Raw genomic sequence first — 22,679 nt, 5'->3', positions numbered from 1 at the left:
GAGGCATCTCAAGTCATAAGTCAAGCTAGGTGTGCTACTGGTGTAGACCAACTTATACCTGTAAATTAGTAAAAGAGAAAACACCCGAGTTCCAAAGTGACAAGCTCATCTCATCTCTAGTTTATCCAGTTCCAAGTACACAAGACCTTTAATATAAGTTTGTATATGCTAAACAACTCTTTCTTAATGCACATACAATCGTTACTTAGATATCAGCCACCGAACTGCCAAAGACACACAATAATACTAAATTGTCATGAGAATAAAATATATCTTGTTAAGACCACCGATTAGGTAGAGCCAATTGATCTATATTGCAATCATATGCACGTTTAATACACCACTACAAAACTCCCCAAGGACCGACCCACAATCTCTTAATGCTCAGCATTCCTCTTCTAGAACCCATCTCTTCAATCGATCTGTATAGCAATTCCTCGACGGTTCTGTGTTTCCCGGGTAGTGGACGGTCCACTACCTGAGTCCGGTGGACTGCACTGCCTTTCCGTTGGTGAATACTGGCGCCACAAGTGTATCATTTCCCTTCCAACTTTGTGCCCACTTCCGCTTTGCTGCGCTCCAACTCTTGCCACTGACCACGCCCGCCTTCACTCGCCACTCTGGTTTTGACTGCTCGACTAGGCGACCAGGGACGAAACATGCTCTAGAGGGCATGCTGAAACGTGCGGCTCTGTTTCATGCTCATCGCACTTTGATCGGTGGAGGGGACTCATAACCCACCGAGTTGCATATCCCTGGCCTCCAGTGGCCCTATAAATCCAAGGACATCAAGTAAACAATCGAATGGAGCTGCGCCACGAGATGAAGATCTCCGCGGTCCTTTGCTTTTGGTGCTTTCTGATCATGCAGGGGCTAAGCTGGGCAGAGGAGACGCAGGTGTACGTGGTGTACATGGGAGCTGCCCCTGCTGATTCCTCCGTGGACATGCTGACGGAAAGCCACCTCCAGCTTCTTGCCTCTGTTTCCATCAGGTTTAAATGTAACAATTAAGTGAGTCGAAAACGTGAGCGCGTCCACTAAACAATGCCGTTAATATAATGAATCAGGGGAAAGAAGCTAATTAGGAGCTACAGACATGGATTCTCAGGGTTCTCGGCGAGACTGTCGAAGGAACAGGCCGTCGCCATTGCCCAAAAACCGGGGGTCTTGTCAGTTTTTGAAGATCCAATCTACCAGCTTCACACTACCAGATCATGGGATTTCTTGCAGCAAACGTCGGTGGAGATCGACTCAAATCTCGACGAGGATGATGCGCCCTCTCCACGTCCAATTTCGGACACCATCATCGGACTTTTAGACACAGGCAAGATTCATACTGCATTTCCATCTCATTTTGCATTGCTGAAAGTGAAATATTTCTTTTCAAGGAATTTGGCCGGAATCGCCCAGCTTCAGCGACCAAGGAATGGGTAGTGTTCCAAAGCGATGGAAGGGGATTTGCATGGAAGGAACGAACTTTAGTGCAGCTAATTGTAATAAGTGAGCTGAAATTTAAAGAAGAGTTTTTAGTGTTTTAGCTGACACAAAAAGCGATACTCTGAGCTTCTGCTTCATTTATCGACAGGAAGCTGATTGGAGCAAGATGCTATTCGTCGGACGAAGACATTGCCGCCGTTTTCCCGGGTGAATTGTCTCCTCGAGACACCAACGGCCATGGCACGCACACCGCTTCCACCGCAGCAGGGAACTCGGTGGCCGGCGCCTCCTACTACGGCCTGGCGGCGGGCACCGCCAAGGGCGGCTCGACCTCGTCGAGAATCGCAGTCTACAAGGTCTGCTTCTGGGATGGCTGTCCCGGATCCGCCATCCTCGCCGGATTCGACGACGCCATCGCCGACGGAGTCGACTTGTTGTCGGTGTCGATCGGAGCTCCGGCGATCTACATGCCCGATTTCGACAAGGACCCGATCGCCATCGGAGCGTTTCATGCCGTGGCGAAGGGGATCACCGTGGTGTGCTCCGCCGGCAACGATGGGCCCACCTCTTCCACCGTCACGAATGCTGCTCCATGGATTCTAACGGTTGCAGCGACCACCATCGATCGACACTTCGAGTCGGATATCGTCCAGGGGAACAACAAGTCGATTGAAGTCAGTGGAATTCTCATTCTCACTTGTCTAAGTTTAATTTTGAAAAAAAAAAATCAAACAATTATAATTCTATTTCATCTGATTTCCCTTCACTGTTGGATTCAGGGAGAGGGTATCAACTTCTCTAATCTGACCAAGTCCCCGGTTTACCCCTTGATATACGGGGAAGCTGCAAGGTCTAACTCAAGCTCCGGTGAAGGATACGCAAGGTACGTAATTCACCAATATCTCTGTTTGATGCATGCATTTGGCTTGATTATTTTTCTGAACCAGTCACTGCGACTACGAAACGCTCGACTCGAAGAAGATCAAAGGCAAGATCGTTCTTTGCATCAACAACAAGAACGACGACAGCTCAGAGACTTTGAAGATCGATGGATTGCAGAGTTCGGGAGCTGTTGGTGCCATCTTTATCGATGACTTGGAAAGAGCCGTGGCTAATATTTACACCTCCTTTCCTGTCACCAAGATCTCCTCGCGTTCAGCTGACGAAATTCTCAGCTACATCAACTCAACCAAGTAAAGCCGATTATTTTGATGATTAATTAAAATGATCAATGTTCGGATTCACAGTTAGAACTAATTCCATTTGGCTTCCTTGAAATTAGAAACCCCGTGGCCTCCATTCTGCCTACGATTACAGTTAATAAATATAGGCCGGCGCCGGCGGTGGCTTATTTCTCCTCAAGAGGTCCTTCGTCGCAGACAAGTAACATTTTGAAGGTAAGAAAGTCCTCAAATTAAATCTGCTTATCGATTACAGAAAGTTAGTTCTCTTGTTTATAAGTCAATCTGCATGCAGCCTGACGTTGCGGCGCCGGGAGTCAACATCCTCGCGTCATGGATTCAAGAAGTTGATTCGTCGGACAACGTTCCCCCCGGCCAGAAGCTTTCGGGATTCAACCTCGTCTCTGGAACTTCCATGGCCTGCCCGCACGTAACAGGAGTTGCGGCGACGATCAAGGCTTGGAATCAGAAGTGGAGTCCCGCTGCTATCAGATCGGCCATCATGACCACCGGTATATAATTTCGATATTGATCCTGCTTCGTGAGCACCACCATTGCTTGTTTAACCATGCATCCTGCGGTCCTCTTGCAGCAACTCAGCTCAACAATGATAAGGCTCCGGTGACCACTGACGCCGGATTGACCGCCACTCCCTACGACATTGGAGCAGGGGAAGTGAGCCCAACTGCTGCACTGCAACCAGGCCTGGTCTACGACATAGAACCTGATGACTACCTGTTCTTCTTGTGCAACTATGGCTACTCTCCTTCCAAAATTAGCCTCATAACTACCATTCGGCAAGGTTTCGAATGCCCGGCGAACTCGAGCAAGGATCTCATTTCTAATCTCAACTATCCGTCGATAGCTATCTCGAACCTCTCGGGGAAGGGGTCCAAGATTGTGAGCCGGATTGTTACCAACATTGGAGCTGAAGATGTTACCTACAATGCGACTGTCAATTCTCCGCCTCAGTTAAACGTGAAAGTGGTACCGGACAAGCTCCACTTCACCAAATATGTGAAGAAACTCAGCTACCAAGTGATCTTCTCTGCTACAAACTCTTATGCGAAGGCTGACCTATTTGGATCGATCACTTGGTCAGATGGAGTTCACAGAGTTAGAAGCTCCTTTGCAGTGAGAAGCACTTAATTATATATATCTCATGCCATCTAATTGTAACCGAACGATATCTAGAATCCTAATTGAAGTGATAAATAGAAAGAATCATAAACTACTACATTCTCTTGACTTCATCATGAACTGACCTGTAAATCATACACAATACATCAGAGGGAAACCAGTAATAAGGCTATAATTGGCAATTGCAGTACAAATATTCAGAATCATTTCTTCCCCAATTGTTTTCAGAGCAAGTATCTTAGGTAATTGGTAAAGATGTTGTTCACTACGATCTTGTAAGCCTTTTCTGTGGGGTGGTAGCTGTCCCAGAACACATACTCATTCACGTCGCTGCAAGTGGTTACTGTCTTGCTGTTGCAGAGGAGAGTGACCTCTATTTCTCCACTTCCACAGCACCCTTTTGTGGACTCCTTAAATCCTGCGAAAGGGCAAGAATTCAGCAGTGAAATTTACATGGAGGAGATCAGAGATCATCAGTAGTCATCACCATAATAGCCAGGTCTTTGAACAAGATCAAGAAGAATGTCGTATATGTCGATGTAGACAATCTTCACTTGAGTAAACTCTGCTGAAAGACCTTTGATCACAGTCTCAATCCTGGAGTTGAACAATTGGGCCGCTTGGTTCCGAGTCGCTTCGCATCGTCTTTCTTTACCTCCGCCGAGAGTTCTTTGCGACGGCACGCAGCCGATAGGCGGAAGACCCACAAATCCGATCTTCCTCGCGCCGATTCCTACTACTTGCTGAAACAAACCACCACCACCACAACATATATACGGAAGTTACACATTATAATAGCTCCTTAAACAGGGTGATATATTTATGTAGCAATTTACTAATTAGGCTGGCACCCTGATGAATTCTGAAGCAGAAGAGATCAACAAGTTGATGTAGGAAGGAACGTCATAGTTCCTCCGGAAGGGGGTGGTGAAATAAGTGTTAGCGAGATCGTCAGTTCCCGCGCAAATGATGAAGAGGGCTTTCGAGATGATTTCCGCGCCTCGATCTGGACCAGCAATGGAGTACAGCCTTGCTCTGTACTCACTGAAGAGATCGAGCTGATCCTTCATGGGTATTACATTCTTAAACAAGAGCAATTATAAGTTAGCATCCTTCATCAATTACTTCACAGTTAATTTTCAAATTATGGAACGAAGAATTGTGGGATTAAGTGGACGATCACCAAGATTTTGGGGGTGAGAGGGTCATAGCCCGTTGCGCCGGAGGCAAAGCTGACACCGGTTAAGATGTCCTCGGGTGAGAGATCCACGCCGAGGTACGGGGGAAGTAATTGCTTCACACCTAACGTTTGAGCTGCATGTGAAATTCAACTGCATTAGCTTAAGTAAATTAAACTGCACAGTAGAAAACACACACCTATTAGATCAGTGGGAATGAAGCCGTTGGAGAACCTCCCCGTGGCGCCGCCCGCAAAGTTCTGGCCGTAGGGCGGGAAGTTGCACTTGATGATGGTGGTCAGCACGTCGTTGTTGCCTGGGTCGACGATGGAGTCCCCGAACGCGATGATCGCCGGCACCAACGGCGCTGCTGCCGTTGTCCGGTTCGGAGAGCGCACCAATGCGCATGCAAACGGCAGCTGCAGCAGGAGGAGGCCTGCAGCCAGAACTAACTGATCGGCTCTCATGAACTCCATGTCCATGTGCAAAGTGAGTGTGCGATATACCTTCTTAATTTATAGGGCAATTGCATGCCGACGCAGAGAGAATATCGTGTGCGGGTCCGTTGATAGATTGAGTCATGAGCAGGGAGTCCAGGCTAACTTCGGGTTGGACCATGCGCTGTAAGGAGCCGACAAACTGTTTCATGAGTTAATGGGTTCGGTGGCTCTAGTTGAGAGGGTCAGCGTGTAATAGTAGAACATATCTAATTTTTCCTACGAAAGTTAAAGCCATCCATTCATGTTCGTGAGTTGTAGGATGAATTAATGTTAGTGCACCTACCTCGCTAGATTAGCTAAGGCCAGTATTAAAGAATCACTTATTCGGTATTCCCTACCCTTGTGGCATACTGTCCTCCTACTGTGTCATCCACAACATTGTTATGTCCTTGCTCGAACTCTCGACTCTTGAGGAGTCACCATCAGCTACGTACGTACTGCTACCATGCATTCACATGTATATATAAAAATTATTTCCTTGTTATCTATTGATCCTGTCTGACATGCTAAGATTGATTATCGTATTGATCACCTAACCACGTGGTCATACGAAACTTCTACGAGGGGTCTAGGATGGAAACATATCAAGAAGAGGAGGTTAGAATGACGGCAAAAGGATTCACTGATGCAGTCACTCCGACGTTCAAGTAAATCTTCAGAGGAGAGATGGAAGATACAGAATTAGGGTTTGATATACTATGTATGTGTACCTTTTCTTATGAGGGTCGACTGCCTTTTATAGGGTCATGATTATTCACCACATTCTCCTCGTGTCGTTTGTTTCTTGTGATCGCTACCACATTTCCGAAAATAAATGATCATCGCTGTTCATTAATTTTAGATTGAATAGTTGCGTTTTCCACCTATTCCGCGATAATGGCTGTGTTGTCATGTCTTCAATAAATAGCAGTTCGTCGCTTTAATTCTTGATAGCTAGGGTCATTTCAGTTTAGCTAGGAGCGCTCAAAACCCAAGTCGGGAGTCGAGAGTCAGATTCGAACCCTAGTCAGAAGTCGAGAGGCGGGAGTTAGATTGGAATCTGACTCAGGAGTTGTTGGGACCATAGTATACTTGAAATTGACTTTTGACTACCACCTTGGTAAGATTGTGGACATCTTCGGCCACATGGCCTCTCCTAATTATCTCTATATCACTAATCTCTCCTTTAAGTCTAGTAAAAAAAAAAAAGGCGAAAATCTAATTGACTGAACTAGAATAACATGGCATGATATCTTTTTTTATCCTGGTTATCCGGATACATGGCAAAGAGCAAATCCTAGGTGCGACCTTTAACAAGATCTACGCCTTAATTGCTGCCACGCCTCTTAAATATGGGACATGCTTTATCAGCATTGGCTTTCGAGCCTTGAAGACACCTTTGTCTCCAAGGTTATATCACATTAATACGAGATGACCCCTAGCAGGGAAGACTGAATGTCTACCTCAGCGTAATGATTATTAGGGGCTACCACGATCTATGTGCTTGATCATGCGGCCAATGATCCCCTGTGTTTTCAAGATGGTCTGAATCAAACGGTCCTAATTAGATGTATGCAAATATAAATTTGGTTATGAGGCCTGTTGTCACATTATGCAACCCTTGTTTGTGCTCACGTCGCTCTTCGTCATCTTCTCTTTGAGCTTTTTGCATTTTTTTCTTTAAGTAGGTCGCTCATCTATTTTCTATTTGTCGTTCACCAACCTACCTTTAGCCCTCCCCTTTCTTTGCCAGCGTATGTGCCCTGGTATTGGCCTTGTGATGGTTGTGAGGTCTTCATCTACTCCTTGGTATAGGTCCATGGAATCAAGCTTTATAGTAGTGGAGCGTTAGATCAACTAAGGAACCTATGAGATTCCAACCAACCATGGCCTAATACTCCCCAACTGGAATGATAGCCATGACCATCCGCCTCCGGGATGTGTGACTTCTTCCGAAGTCATTTGCTAAGTGAGTTACGCTTTCCCATTCCTACTTTCTTTATCAAGGTGTCCCAATATTTTCACATTCCCTTATATCAATTGGGGTCAAACTCATTCCGAATTTTAACCAGAGTAGTTATCCTGTTTCATCTGTACTGAATCCCTATATCTGCTCGACTCTTCCATTGCTTCTTATATCCAAAGAAAATAGAGGAAGGAGTATTCTTCTTTTCATCTCTAGTTGACCTTGGCCTACTCAAGGAGCTTCCATCATCACATAAGGGGTAGAAACCATAGTTCTTTTTCATCTAACCCTCGAGAATTGTGTCCTGGCCAACTCGCCGACAACCAAATTACCCCCACCTCCCATTTAAAAAAAAATCATCACCTGGAGCAAGGCTATTTTCATGCCTTAGAGCAACTATATGATATAAAGTTTGATAGCACTTTCTTACTAGAGGAGGGTTTGCTTTATATGTTCGGACTAAGCCCCGTTTCGGCTCCCCTTCAACTCCCTTTTGGTAAACTCTTTTTTTTTCCCCTTATTTTTGAACTTTGATTTCTAACTTAAGGCTTATCTTTATTTCTGTAACTGCAACCTTGTTGAAACCTTTTTGGGACAAGCGATGAAGTTGTCATATGCCGAGTTGGAGGCTCGTGGAGGCAATAATCAATAGGGAGGCTCCACCAGTTCTAGTACTAGTCTTGGTTGAAATATCACCTCAAGCATCAACAGGCGCAGAGTCCACACTCTGGGGGGGCATTGGGGCTCCTTTATGGATAACTCAAAAAATATGCTGATAGTTTGATTGTGGCCCCTCTCCATCACAGGCTCAGGACTTGGTTTTCCCTCCCTCCTCATAGAATTCCTGTGTGAGAATTCTGTCCCTTGATGGTCCTTTACCTCTACCTATCTAACTCTTGACTCCCCTTGCGGGGACAACAGATAATCCAAAGGATGTCAATTCCTTGCATCCTCTAGTTCTGCCTCCTCCCAAGGCCACGACCCCAACTTCCCTCCTACAAGGAGATCTAGGGGCCAGCTTATTGCGTCCCCCATTGGGACTCGATCTTCTAACTCAAAAGCTAGTGCGACCACTATGCCTATTTTTTTTTTGCTCAAGGTAACGACCCTACTCTATCCGATGAGGGAGCCCCCAAGGACAAGTAGTTCCAAGAGAGTTCTAGTTAGATCTTACTCTCCTTGGCTTGTTGGCGAAGAGGTGGAAGGATGGTGAAGCGGTTGCAGAAGGTCTTGTAGGATTGAGGCATATGAGAGAGGGAGGGTGAATCACGTGAATTTGAAAACTCTTTTTTTTTTTACTTTTAAAATAAGTGCGAGTGTGTAGCGGAAAAAACATTTAAGAAAAAAAATATTTATTTGATTTTATTTGGTTTGGAACCTTCGACAACTCTTACTCCAAGACTCAAGTCATCTGGAATTTTCTGATGGATAATCTACTAACAAAGAATCGAGTACAAGAATAAGATAAGTATAACAACTTTGCACTTCCTTAGCAATAAAGCAAATAACTGTAAATTAAATTTTACCAACACACAAATGAAGAAGTTCTGAGCTTAGGTGTTGGAGTTGATCCGTGTGCAACAGTTGGGCAAAATAGCGTTGTAGAATGTCATGATCATGAATAAGCGTAGAAGATTGATTCCTAAGGCTGTTGTTCAAGGCTCCTTTTATAGGCATTTTCAGGCACTTGGACCACCCTTGTCGTCTATATTGAGACCTATCCAATCCTACTTTATCACTAAATTATTCATTTTCGGGCGCTTGGACCACCTCTAGGAGCCTGGATTGTTGACGTGGCTACACGTAGGTGAAACTTTATTCGGTAGCCACAATCAACTCTCGGGCGCCTAGACCAACCCCGGGTGCTTGGACACTAATGTGTACCATCCAATCAGAGTGTGCCAACTCATGCTATTCGAGTGATTGGATTCAAGAGCATACGGGTGCTTGGATGATGCTCAGACCTTTAAGCGCCTGGATCTTTCTCGGGCACCTAGAGATCCTTTTTTTTAGCCAACTTTCAACTTTAATTTTCTATACCAGAGAGTTAGCAAAATAAGAATAAAATAACATTGTTAATTAGATCCCGTCTTACTAAGACTAGGATCTAGTCATATTTTCAACTTAAACTTCTAAAATAGATCTAATCTGGATTAGCGCCTACAGTCCCACTGGGACTCATCCTCATTGGATCACTCTCCTTCAGTGCTTACCTTATTTACCATTGCAGACTTACTTGATGCTTGACCCACCAAGTCTTCCTGCCAGATACTCCATCTGGACTTCAGCTAGTTGTCAGGTTTTACAAATCCAACTGGACTTCCTCCTAGATATCAACCTATCTAGTCTTCTTGTGCCAGTTATTAACCTAACTAGACTTTAGTTTGATGTTAGGTCCCATCAAGTCTTTCAATCCTGCACAATTGATGAATAAGTTAGAAAATACAACATCTAACTTTAACAATTTGTCATGCATCAAAATCTAAGTTTGATCGTTAGTGCTAACTGCACTAACAGGTCTTTCTCATAGAGCTCTAGTAAAGGAGTTAATGGGAATTAGGGCTGAACATATGTGAAAGCTTATGGTCTTCAGTTGTCGATTCTTGGAAGTACGATAGGGTCATCATGAAATGCATGCTTGTATAACTATACTAGAGACCCATTTGGCTTCTCTAAAAACTAAAGCTGCCCTGGTGCAAGTGGAATTGACTTGCCTAAAGAACCTGAGGGATGACCTAGCTATAGAGCAATCATAAATCCTTTGTTTAAAGAAAATTATATCCAAGGAGAAGTTAGATAGTCTTCAGGTGAAGTATGAGGCTAATCAGATGAAGAGGGAGGTTGATTCCTTAGAAGCCCAGAGTAAGAAGCTAGAGACGGGAAGGAAAAAGTAGCAGAAGGAAATCAAGAAGCTTTGACCGTTAATCTCCCATATATCTCCCTTAGAATTTCTTTCGGTACCAAGTGTCCGGTCAACTCTAACCCACTTAGATTTTCTTTTTTAGCCAACCTTCCCATTGGTCTTGCCCTTGCATAACCTCCAGTTAGAAATTCTCAGTCAAGTATTCGGTCAACCTCGACCTACTTGATTCTTCTAGTCAACCTTTGACCATTAATCTCCTATATGGATAATTGCACATGCAATCTCCATATATTGTCAACTATCAAAACTTAAAACTAAGACTCAAGCTTAAGACAACTCAAACTTAGTCAATCTGGCCAATATTGACTCAGGGAAAATTGCACCAACACACCCCCTTGGATGTTCCTATAGGCCAAGTTGTTTTTTGTTGAAGCGTTGGTGATGTCTTGACAAGTTGAGGCGGTAGCTCTCCCAAGGAGTTGGGCACAGGCGATACCGACTGATGATGTTTGATATCTCAATATCCTCAGCGTTGGGTCTTCCAGTGTCGTCTATCTTATAACATCTCAGTTCAGTTCTTAACTCAGAGTTTCCACAAATGATGTCAATTTAATACTATATGAAAACGTCGATGGTTAACTCGTCGGTGATTGTATGCTGAGATTGACTATTGTGTTGATCACCTGACCACGTGGTCCTGCAAAACTTCTATGAGGGGCTTGGGATGGAAATATGTCAAGAAGAGGAGGTTAGAATGACGGCCGAGAGGTTCCCTGACGTAGTCACTTTGACACTCAAGTAATTCTCATGAGGGTGGCGTAAACGAATTAGGATTTGATGCTCTATATACGTGTACCTTTAATTTCTCATGAGGGTCGACTACATTTTATAGGGTCATGACTATTCACCATGTTCTCCCTGTGTTTCTTGTTTCTCGTGATCGTTACCATGTTTCTGGAAATAGATGATCATTATTACCCATTTATTTTATTGTCCATTTATTTTTGAATGAATAGCTACATTTTCCATCTTCCTCGTGTTAACGGTTATGCTATCCATGTCTTCAACAAATAACATATCATGGTTTTAATTCCTGATGGCTTGGGTTGTTTCGATTTAGCTATAAGGCACTCAAAATCTAAGTCGGAAGTCAAGAGTTAGATTAGAACCCAAGCCGAGAGTTGGGGGTCATTGGGACTATAGTACACTTAGGGGGCGTTTGATTTAAGGGAATAGGAATGAGGAATGGGAATGAGAATCATTGATTGTCATTGTTAATGTTTGGATTATAGGAATAGAAATACAAATAAGGGAATGAATCCTTAAAATTGGGTAATAACTCATTCCCATATACCTCCCCTTCATTGAGTCATTACCCTATGTTCATCAATTAAAATATTCCCTTATTCCAAAAATATCATTGATCTAAAACTAAAATTTTCTCCCTTAATATCAAATATCAAAATATATTTATTTATTTTTTCTTTCATATCACTTCTCTCTCCTTGTTCTCTCTCATCATATTTTCTCTCTCATCATTTTATCACACACTTTCTCTCTGCTTAATCTCTCCTATCACACTCTCTTTCCTCCTTTTTTTCTCAGTACACTTTCTCTCTCATCGTACTTTCTCTCTCCTCAATCTCTTCCAGCGCACTCTCTTTCTTCTTTTTTTCTCATCATACTTTCTCTCTCCTCAATCTCTCCCATCACACTCTCTTTTCTCTTTTTTTCTCATCACACTTTCACTCTCATCACACTTTCTCTTTCCTCAATCTCTCTTGTCACTCTCCCTCCTTTTTTTCCTCAACACACTTTCTCTCTCCTCAATCTCTCCCATCACACTCTCTTTTTTCTTTTTTTCTCATCACACTTTCACTCTCATCACACTTTCTCTCTCCTCAATCTCTCTTGTCACTCTCCCTCCTTTTTTTCCTCAACACACTTTCTCTCTCCTCAATCTCTCCCATCACACTCACTGTTCTCTTTTTCTCTCATCATACTTTCTCTCTCATCACACACTCTCTCCTCATTTTCTCTCTCTTCGTCCTCCTCCATCATACTTTCTCTCACATCATATTTTCTCTCTCAACTTCTCTCATCATGCTCTCTCCTATCACACTCTCTTTTCTCATTTAATTTTCTCTCATCACACTTTCTCTCTTCATTTTTTCTCATCACACTTTTTCTCTCATCATATTTTTTTCTCACATTCATCTTTCTCTCACATCTAATTTTTTCTCTTATTTTCCTTTAAGGGTAAAAAAGAAAATTTTGATTTATTATGATAGAAAATATGTAACTAACCAAACATTGCTTTTAAGAATGATATCCATGTTTATACTCATTCCCATTCCACAATACAATGATTCCTATTTCGGTTCCTATTCCTAGGAAAGAACCAAACACCTCCTTATTGTTAACTTTTGATTGCCACCTTAACAATATTGTTAACTTGTTTAACCACATGATCTCCTCTAATTACCCTTGTATCATCAATATTCTCACCGGACGCCCTTCATGGCTGCCCACCAAAACCACACCACACTAGTCAAGATATGTTATAGACTGTTTTTCAATATACACGTAATATTTTAAATATCGAGTACAATTTTTTTTTAAAATTTCCACCATCATTTTGACACTCATCAATATTTCTAGGGAGTCTGCTAAGTGCTATAATTAATGGCCTTTGATAGAGACAAAGTAACCAATATTTCTTGTCTGTTTTGTGGTACTTGCCGATAATCATGCTATTTCTCTTACGTGGCCACTGTGCTCGCTTAATGCAGAGTTGCCAATACTTTCTCCAAGTGTTTTTTTGTACTAGTGTTTCATTGTCGCTTGTTTTCGAATCATTATGTGCTGCATGCATGCAGTAATCCTGAGTTGGATTATTCCTTAGGCCATGCAATATGACCATGCATGCAGTAACACTGTAGTGATCGCATCCATTTACGTATCAGATTAGCATGCAGTTCCCTTCTTATATGAAAGGTCATCTAGATGGATCCATCGGATTCATCCGTCCTATTAAATAATTTTAATTTAAATATATTTGATTAAATTTTTATTATTGAGATGGCCCAACTTGTCTGGGCCCACGATCCATGTGGCCTGGGTCAAACCGAGGTCAAACCATGGCGAATTTGAGTTGACCCATGGATTAAGAAAATGCTGAAATAGTCACTCATGCACCTTGAATGGTCGATGATGTCTCTTGACATTTCTCTCATGTTCATCAAAGCTAAAAGCACATTTACTAGTTTTTTTTACGGTGCATTGATACTATGGAGATTACGAGTCATCTTTATGCATAAAACTTTTTTAACTTGCATTTTAAGATGTTAAATTTATTGTGTTTCATGAATATTTCCTCCAAACTGGATGAGTAATTTGGGAGTCAACCCAAGCCACTAAGGGCTTTTTATTTTATTTTATTTTTGGTGGACCTATAGGTTGGCCTACCTAACCTGTAATCCATCTTAAATTGAATTAGGTTGAGTATTTTTTAAACCGACAAAATGATGGATCGACCCCCTCCGCCCAGTTGAATGGCCGACCTCTCACGGATCGATCTGTCTGACCGCTCTAAATGTAGTGATTGATCATGTCCGAAAGTAAAGAAGATAGTGTTGGAGCAATCCCAATGGTCCGTGCGACCATGTGTTTTGGTGTTTGGGCAAAGCGTTTAAGTTAGGTTCATCCTTGTATTTGATATGTGTATTTGAGTTATGCAGGTTTGCAGGATACACATATAACTCAGGTTGATGACTTCGGGTCCGGTGAAGGATGGAGCATCTGAGGGACCGTGGACAAGGCAGCGAGGACAAGGGCCGAGGGAAGCGACTTCGAGGCATACGCGCAATGGCGGAGCCAGGATTTGTAGCCCACCTGGGCTACAAATGTCCTCCAAAGGGGTACCCGGGCTAGAGATTCCTTTGCTCTATTTGGAAATGGAAAAATCAATACAATTAAAGGGTAAAATTTAATACAATTTTAACCGGGTCCCCGGGCTATAGCCCGGGTAGTCTAAAGCCTGGCTCCGCCATTGCATACGCGAAGGATGACATTGGGGACGAGCCGCGGGCTTGAATGCATCCGAGGGACGAGAGCCAAAGGAAGTAGGCTTGAAGGCAAGAGGTTAAAGCTGCAAATGAAGCGTCAAATGAGTCATAAGGGTGAGGGTACGAGTGCATGAGAGACTGTACTCGGAGTAAAATTCTAGTTTTAGAGCTTTACTGTAGCAGTACTGTAGCAGTCGGTTGCATGTTTTAGTAGTCGACTGGGGCAGTCGACTGGCAGTGAACAGAATGTCTCTGTTCGCTCAATTAGTGTGGAATCGAGCCGTTGGGATGTAACGATCGAATTTCCATAGAGGGCAGTCGACTGTATGTTTTAGCAATCTACTGGTAGGCGGGGTTTTCCAACCCGTGGCCTATATAACCAAGCCTTGGGAGCTTGGTTGAGGTTGACGAAATAGAGGTGGTTAACCCCTATTAGTAGTCTACCTGTGCCCTAGCTTGTAAGAAGTTCTTGTGAGAGTTGTGGTGAGGTTGCTCCATCCACAAGGAGCTACGTGAGCTAGCCGGAGGTCTTCCGGGGAGTAATCCACCGACGGATAGGGATCGTCCACCTTACGGACACGCCGTGGAGTAGGAGCTTTATCTCCGAACCACGTAAATGATCGTGTAGCTTGGTTTGCATTCTTTCTTTTAGTATTTAGCTTTCTACTTGTTTTATTTGCATTTCCGCTTGCGCACTAACGTTGTAGAAAGAAGTGAGTATTTGGGGGCGCCGTCTATCCAACCCCTCTTCAAGCCGGTCGTCCGACCCCCAACAAATAGTAGGTTCAGAATGTGACTCTGTGGTTGACTTGATGGAGACTCCTCGTTGTCCTGCAAAAACGAGAGCGTTAGTGTTGGACCGGGAAGGGGTTCTCGATGTTGACCCTTTGACGCTCAAATCAGTCCTTGGATCAGTGGAGAAGAACAGTATGAACAGTAGCTAGAGTGTGTAGCATAGCAAGATATTGTATATCTCAGCCTATAGATGGAAACCCCCTTTATAGTGTCACTGTTAGCGTTTGTGCATGCATATTTTCCAAAGCGTCCTATGAAAAGACAAGTAAAAAGTGTCCCTAATATTTTTCCTTAAGCGACCACCGGTGTGATAGGTTGGAAGCTTCTAAAGTATGATTTGCCTGCTGGCCACATGATCTGTTGTCAGTAGTACAAATTTCCAAAAGGGTACTATAAGATATGTAAGTGGATCCCACTGTAGGCGGACCGAAAGTCACTTGGCAGGGATGCCCCCGCTTGATCGTACTAACTAGAACTATTTTCCTTCACTCGACTTTCTTGTTGTCGGAGGGTTACCTTTTATCCGACCGAATATGCCATTCGATCGGCAAGAACGGTGGGCCGAGAAATTTACTATTTGTCTCTTAACCCTAGTCACAAGTTTCCAGAGGAATGACCTTCCGAGCGGTCACGTCTGACCAATATTAAAGGCCTGATTAGTCAACTTCACATGATCTATAGACCTAGACTTTTGACTATTTTAACTTTACCCTTTACACTAACTGCTCTTCCTGCTTTAGCCGATTTTTAAGGGGCCCTCTCAATCACCGCATCAGTGATGAATTGTTGTCTCAAGTGCTTGAATTTAATGAGGGAGTTGAGGGGGAATGGAATTCAATGTGGGAAGCTCCCTTTGAGCGAATGAATGCTTGGTCGCCTTGGTAAACGACATCCATGTGCTCGCGTTTAATCAATGCCATCGAGTTCCTTAATTTTGTGCCTACAAAAATGTTAAGTGAATCATCAAAATCAATACTCTCCTGAAATGCATGCAACAGACGAACTGTCACTCTGTCAGTGTGGCTGGCACCTCACACACTGATCAGGGAAATTAATGAATTCTTTCTTTCTTTTCTTGTTGGGATTATTAATTATGAACGATGATAGAAATCATCATCATCAAAATATTTGAAATTTTGAAAACTTATTATATTCATGCATATGAGATCGATCACATTTTCATCAGGCTCATGGTCGACGCCAATAGAGGTCTCTTCCTCGAGCACTAAATTGAAGAACATAGTCCGGCGGACCAAGCCTCAGGTCAGTGTTTATCTTCATAGCCTCCTTCCGGAACCGTATCCCACAAGCATTGCACAAAGTCTGAAATGTAGTAATTAATTAACACAAATTAATTAGTACGTCCACATATATTTTCAAAGAAATCAATAAGTTAATTGCACAAATTCTAGCTCACTCACTTTAGGTCCATCAGGACCATTTCGCCATAGCGTCGTGTTCGTTCCTGTGCAAGCAACACAACTCTTCACCTTGACAACAGAGGGCGATGCACCATGCGAGTCGAGGTTGATGTCTGACTTCGACATCTTGTATTTGCTTGGCTCCATGTCTCTCGATCCGGCCGGATACTCCCTCGATCAACATCATTGTATACATATATATAGATAGATAGATAGATGGATAGATGGATGATGTTTTTCATTTGGATTTGATGATGAGATTTTGATTGCACATGCATTAATGGGTGACATTTACATGATTCTTCAATTCTCATGGAAGAAGCTTGCATAGTTAGTGTAACGCCTTGACATTCAATGAGTAAGAGCGCACAGCTATTTAATTACAAAACAACGATGCCCTTAATAAATCAGGAAATGAATGACATTAACAAACGACTATACACTCTTTCCAAATCTCGTCTTGTGGTTCTCATTGAATAAAATTAGGTTTGGCTGCCGACTTCCCCTCACTTGGGTTTGGAGCGCCTCCACCCTCACTTCCCTAGGGTTTCAAAATCTACACCTAAGCCAAGAGGAGTTGTGCTTCATTCGTTCTTCTGAAGGCTTGGATCATGGCCGCCAGAAAAAACAATGATGATATGGAAAACCAAAATAATCAGTTGTTGGCCGGACTTATAGCACACCTTCAGGAATAGAGTCGAGTTCAAGGAGAGCACATCTAGCACCTACTGAGGGCTAGGGAAAAAGAAGATGCACTTGGTCACCCCACTATTGGTGTGAACCCAATTTTAAGCCGTTTAGAAAATAGGGATCTACGGAGTTCAAGGGTCACGCCGATCCGATTGTTGCTGAAGAATGGATTAGATCGTTGGAGACAATCTATGATTTCATGCAGTTGACAGATGCAGACAAGGTGAGATGCACCATCTTTATGTTTCGAGACGATGCCCATATCTGGTGGGATGGGGCAAGCTCGGCAGTAGACGGTAATTGGAATTGGTGAAGGACTACGATTGTGACATTAGCTATTATCCGGATAAGGCCAATATAGTTGTAGACGCTTTGAGTCTCAAGTCTTCAACGTTATCACAGTTGACAACCCGACAACAGTTGATATCTGAGTTTCAACAGTTGAGTCGGGAGGTGTTAAGACCAAATGAGCCGTCTAGTTTATTAGCACTAACAGTTACACCGAATCTACTTGACCGAATTCAGGCAGGCAAAGCATCTGATCAGTAGTTGCTGGATTGGAAGAGTAGGGATAAGGTGAAAGGTTGTACTTTATATATGATGATTGATAGGATTGTGCAGTACAAGAATCGTACATGGGTGCTAATGGTCGACTCACTAAGAGAAAACATTATGGCCGAGGGTCATACTACTCCGTACTCCGTTCACCCAGGGAGTACGAAAATGTATAAGGATTTACAGTTATTATACTGGTGGTCAGGAATGAAGAAGGATATAGTCAAGTTTGTAAATGAGTGCCTTACTTGCCAACAGCTGAAGGCAGAACATCAGAGGCCAATTGGAATGCTAAAACCACTCCCTATGCTCACGTGGAAATGAGAAGATATCACTATGGACTTTGTGGTAGGATTACCAAATACATCAAGGGGATCGAATGTCATTTGTGATCTAATTACTCTACCAAGTGTGCAGGAGTTGACGGGTCGGAAAGACCTAACACCAAGCTGAAATCCAGCTAGGTCCGTGGGACCCGATAGTTGGCGGGAAATCCAGATAGGTCTCGGGGCTCGATATCTGGAGGAAAATCTGGTTGGATCCGCGGGACCTAACAACTAGCCTAAGTCAAGTTGGATCCGCGAGACTTGACAACTGGCAGGAAGACCTGGTGGGTCAAAGGCAAGTCAAGCGACTGCAAGTGGTAAATGAAAGTAAGCAAGTGGAGGAGAGATCTAGTGAAAACATGTTCCCGGTTGAGGAAACGATAGGAGTTGGTCCAACTTATGTCCATTTGAGAAACCTAAATTGAGACATTGACTAGATCCTAGTCTCGGGAAGACAGGATCTAATTACTACTCATATTTTATTAATATTGCCTTAACTCTATTTTGTAGGATAAATATATTTTTATTTGCCTGGACTAACTCCTTTTTACAGGAATTAAGGCTAAAAAAGGGAGTCTTAGCACTCAGAAGGGATGTGGGCGCTCGGAGTTGGTCCGGTTGCTCGGAGCTAGTCCGAGCACTTGGACCAGAAAAGTTATCCCAAAGTTGAGTTGGAGCGCGATGACTGGCCGAACCCACTTCAATGGTTCAGGAGCCAGGAAGGGGTCCAAACACCCGGAAGTGGATAAACTTCATGAATGAAGTTTCAACGAGAGATCACCACATTAGCAATGGTCTAGGCACCTAAAGGGGTTCCAGGCACCTAGAATGAGCTTATATAAGAGCCTTCGACCAGTAGCTTCAGAACATCATCCACTACACTTGTCATATTCAAGTGCTGCTCTGAAAAGGCTCTGACGATACCGAAAGGCTTCTCTGAAGTTCGAGGAACAAGAAACTTCATTTTCCTTTCTATTTGTAAATAACAAGTTTTATTTTCAGTTTTTGTACTAAATCTTTGTAATCCATTTACGAACTGAAAGTGATTGCCCAACGAAAGCGATCGACGATGGTGGGCCTTGGAGTAGGAGTTGTCATAGGCTCCGAACTAAGTAAAACTTAGCATTGTTAGTGTTGTCTTTTTTTTTCCCTTTTCCGCTACGTAACTCATTTTAACTCGTGATTTTTGATGAATACTATTCACCCCTCTCTAGCGTATTTACGATCCTACAAGTGGTATTAGAACGGATACCGCTCTGAATTAGTGCAACCACCAATCAAGCAAAGGGGTGATTTTTAAACTTGCTTTTAATATTTCTTTTTTTGGTTTTGAGCTTTTTTTTATAGAATCCAAATTGGTATAATTATCTCTTTAGATCAATTTTCGTTGCAAAATACTCTTGAATTAGTGCAACACCAATCAAGTTTTATTTTTTATTATCTCCCACACTACTAATCCAAGACCTAGTCTTGAGATTGATCTTCTCCTCCTTCTTGTGTGCAAGATTCCATTTCTCTAAATGACTCAATCCAAAGGATACAACACTGTTCGTCCCCTGCTCTTCAAAGGGGACTACTTTCCATTTTAGAAGAAGCAGATGGAGATGTACCTGAAGACCAACATCAACCAATGGTTCACCATCCGACGAGGTTACAGGGCGTTGGTGGACGAACAACAAAAACACTAATCGAGCCAGAAAGATGGAATCCGGATGACAAGAAAAAGTCCCAGACCGACTCGAAGGTAACAAATACAATCCAGTGCAGTCTTACTAAGGACGAACTGAACTGTGTCAACCCATTCAAGAACACAAGAGAGCTCTGGGACAAACTGATCGAACTACATGAAGGTACAAACGATGCAAAGATAATGAAGCGAGACTTGTTATTAAATAATCTATTTAACATTAAAATGTAGGATGGAGAAATGGCTACTCAGCTACACGCTAGAATCAAAGACATTTTGAACGGGCTCCACATAATCGATCACTAACTAGAGAACAAGGATGTAATCAGGTATGCCATGAATTCTTTTTCTCAAAATGCACTGTGGACATCTATAGTAAATGTCTGCAGAGTTTCGAGGAACTTAAATAAATTAAAACTAAATGAGTTATTTTGTGAGCTTGAACTCCACGAGCAGACTAACTCAAAACCGGTTGAGAAAGGTATTGCACTTTTTTGCAGGTTCTTCAAAAGAAGCCAAGAATAAGAACAAACTAGAGCCATAATCTAAATCTGACTCAGAAGCCGATGAAGAGCAACTAGTGAAGATGGTCAGAAAAATGTTCACTAGAAGAAAGAACAACTTCACAAAGAAGAACCTACAAAAAGTGATCAAATCAAATGATGCAAAGGCGAAGGTCACATGCTACGGGTGCAACAAGAAAGGACATTACAAGTACGAGTGTCCAAAAATCAAAGACAACAAATCCAAAATAACAAGAAAAAAGAAGGCACTCAAGGCGACGTGGGACGAATCGTCCTCAGAAGAATTGAACGTCGAAGATTAGAAGCATCACAACTACTTCGCATTGATAGCATCCAGACCGGAATTAGAAAGCGAGATGGAACAAGACAATGAGTCTGAATACGAATCAAGCCACGAGTTTACACTCGTTTTTAAAGGTTCGAAGGAGGTATCTTCTATCTTAACATCTGAATTTTTTAGAATAATTGTATGTTTGAATAAAAAATTAATAAAATTTGAAAAAAAAGCTAAAACACTCCTTTTGGAAAATCAACAACTCAAGGAACAAATTGAAAATAAAAATCTAAATCAAGAAATAAAACTTGAGGAGAAAAATATAATCTTAAAAAGTGAAATCAACAAACTCAAAGGACTATTAGAAACTTTTACCACAAGATCAAAAAATTTGGACCTAATTCTCAAAACACAAAAAGTCGTATATAATAAGTCTGGGCTCTACAAATAAAACTTTTGTCTCTCTAATAAGTCAAAACAAGAAATTAACCAAAGCTTGGGTTCCAAAAGTGTGCCTAACAACACAAGTAAGACTCAATCAATTCTATATACCCAAAAATAAAATTCATTATCTAAAACCAAATTCATCTAAACCAGTTAACTCAAACCTAAAATGTAAAAATAAACCAAATTCAAAGCAAAAAAATAAATTTAAATTAAACAACTACAAAACTAAGTTAAATTCAAATTACCATCAAGTTTATTATAACTACAAAAATAATTGACAAAAATCTAAAACCTAAAACCTAAAAGCTCAATCATTTAGGGGGAGACTCTAAATTAGCTGGCACCTCCAAAAAATAATAGTTTACCTAGCTGGGTAATTAAGATTAGGTTAAAAAGGGATAAAAGTTTAACTTGAAAAACATCACTGGAGAAGTTTTAGATGATAGTAGGTTAGAGAAACTATGTCTATGCATGTCTAAGAATATATGACTTCGACTTGGTGTATTTGGCTTAGTGGAACTAACTGAAGCTACCCCTTACTAATCCTAGCTGGTTAGACTGAAGTTTTGTTATTAAGTTTAGTGGATAGGATTATTTCAAAATTTTTGAAGATATGGTTACTCTAAGGATGTCCAGGTGACTCGCCACAGCTTAGAAGTTTATCCAAACAATGTATGTTTGTTGAACTCAAAGCTAAACTTGAATCTAACAACAAGTTAAACCCAACTCTAAAATTCAATTTAACTCATCTCACAAAATCATATAATCCCTTTATTTGAAAACTTAGACTAGTGAGATAAATAAGGTTAAATCAAAATAAAATTCAATTATGATTAATTTTAATTAATCAATCTGAAATTCAATAATTAATCCCTTTAAACTTATCATATTATTTTGAAAACTAAGACCTTAGTTTAAGGGGGAGGATATTTATTTGGTTAATTTTTAAATTCTAAGAAAACTATTTACTTTTCTTAAAATTTCCCTTTTTTCTTAGTATTTTAAAATTATTTTTGCCTTAGCCTATACCGAACCCTTAGAAAACATGATCCTATAGATCTAGGAATCGAGCATCTCACAAACACACTAGGTTTATCTTGATTGTGCATTCTTAAATATAGAATGCTATGATATGCGTAGGCCTTTTGCTTGGACTTCAGATGCTTATATCAGTGCATCAACATAAGTCTGCGTGAAAAATACAACAATACATTAATCAAGTTAAGCAGTCCTTTTTTAGTAAATTCTAGCTGGACATTAATCCTTAATTTGACTAACCAGGTGAACACTGCTATCTTCTGGTAGTTAGTTAATAACTAAAGGTTAAACATTTAAGGACTAATTTTAGATGAGTACATTTAAGCTAAGTTTTTTTTCACATTAAACTATTCTTAACAATTTAATTAATTTTCAACCTAATTAATTTTTAACTCAAATTAAGTTCTTAACTTAAAACAATTCTCTTTAAAATTAACTTAATTATTAAACAACTTGACTAATTTTAAATTACTTATTAAACAACTTAATTAATTTTTACCTTAATTAATTCTTAAACACCATAATTCTTAACTTAATTAACTTTTAATCAACTTAATTTTTAGCTTAATTAATTTTTTTTAACTTAAATTAAGTTTTCAACCATCAATTTT

At 41.5% G+C, this 22,679-nt stretch overlaps 2 protein-coding genes across 2 annotated transcripts; one reads left to right on the top strand and one right to left on the bottom strand.

Annotated features, from left to right (window-relative positions):
- Positions 1-789: 789 nt before the first annotated feature.
- LOC121983917 (CO(2)-response secreted protease-like) lies at positions 790-3,855 on the top strand. Its single transcript, XM_042536616.1, has 9 exons — positions 790-992; positions 1,068-1,324; positions 1,389-1,500; positions 1,586-2,111; positions 2,217-2,320; positions 2,385-2,630; positions 2,720-2,834; positions 2,914-3,130; positions 3,211-3,855. The coding sequence occupies exons 1-9, from the start codon at positions 805-807 to the stop codon at positions 3,765-3,767; spliced, it is 2,322 nt and encodes a 773-aa protein (XP_042392550.1). The 5' UTR covers positions 790-804; the 3' UTR covers positions 3,768-3,855.
- LOC121983918 (GDSL esterase/lipase EXL3-like) lies at positions 3,840-5,421 on the bottom strand. The gene is made up of 5 exons (XM_042536617.1): positions 5,136-5,421; positions 4,942-5,072; positions 4,610-4,840; positions 4,246-4,501; positions 3,840-4,176 (listed from the first exon to the last, which is right to left on the bottom strand). The coding sequence occupies exons 1-5, from the start codon at positions 5,416-5,418 to the stop codon at positions 3,983-3,985; spliced, it is 1,095 nt and encodes a 364-aa protein (XP_042392551.1). The 5' UTR covers positions 5,419-5,421; the 3' UTR covers positions 3,840-3,982.
- Positions 5,422-22,679: the final 17,258 nt, after the last annotated feature.

Source organism: Zingiber officinale, chromosome 5B (genome assembly GCF_018446385.1).
Source record: "Zingiber officinale cultivar Zhangliang chromosome 5B, Zo_v1.1, whole genome shotgun sequence".
Classification (NCBI taxonomy): Eukaryota; Viridiplantae; Streptophyta; class Magnoliopsida; order Zingiberales; family Zingiberaceae; genus Zingiber; species Zingiber officinale.
Note: the sequence above shows the minus strand (reverse complement) of the source record. Positions and strands in the feature narration are given on the sequence as shown.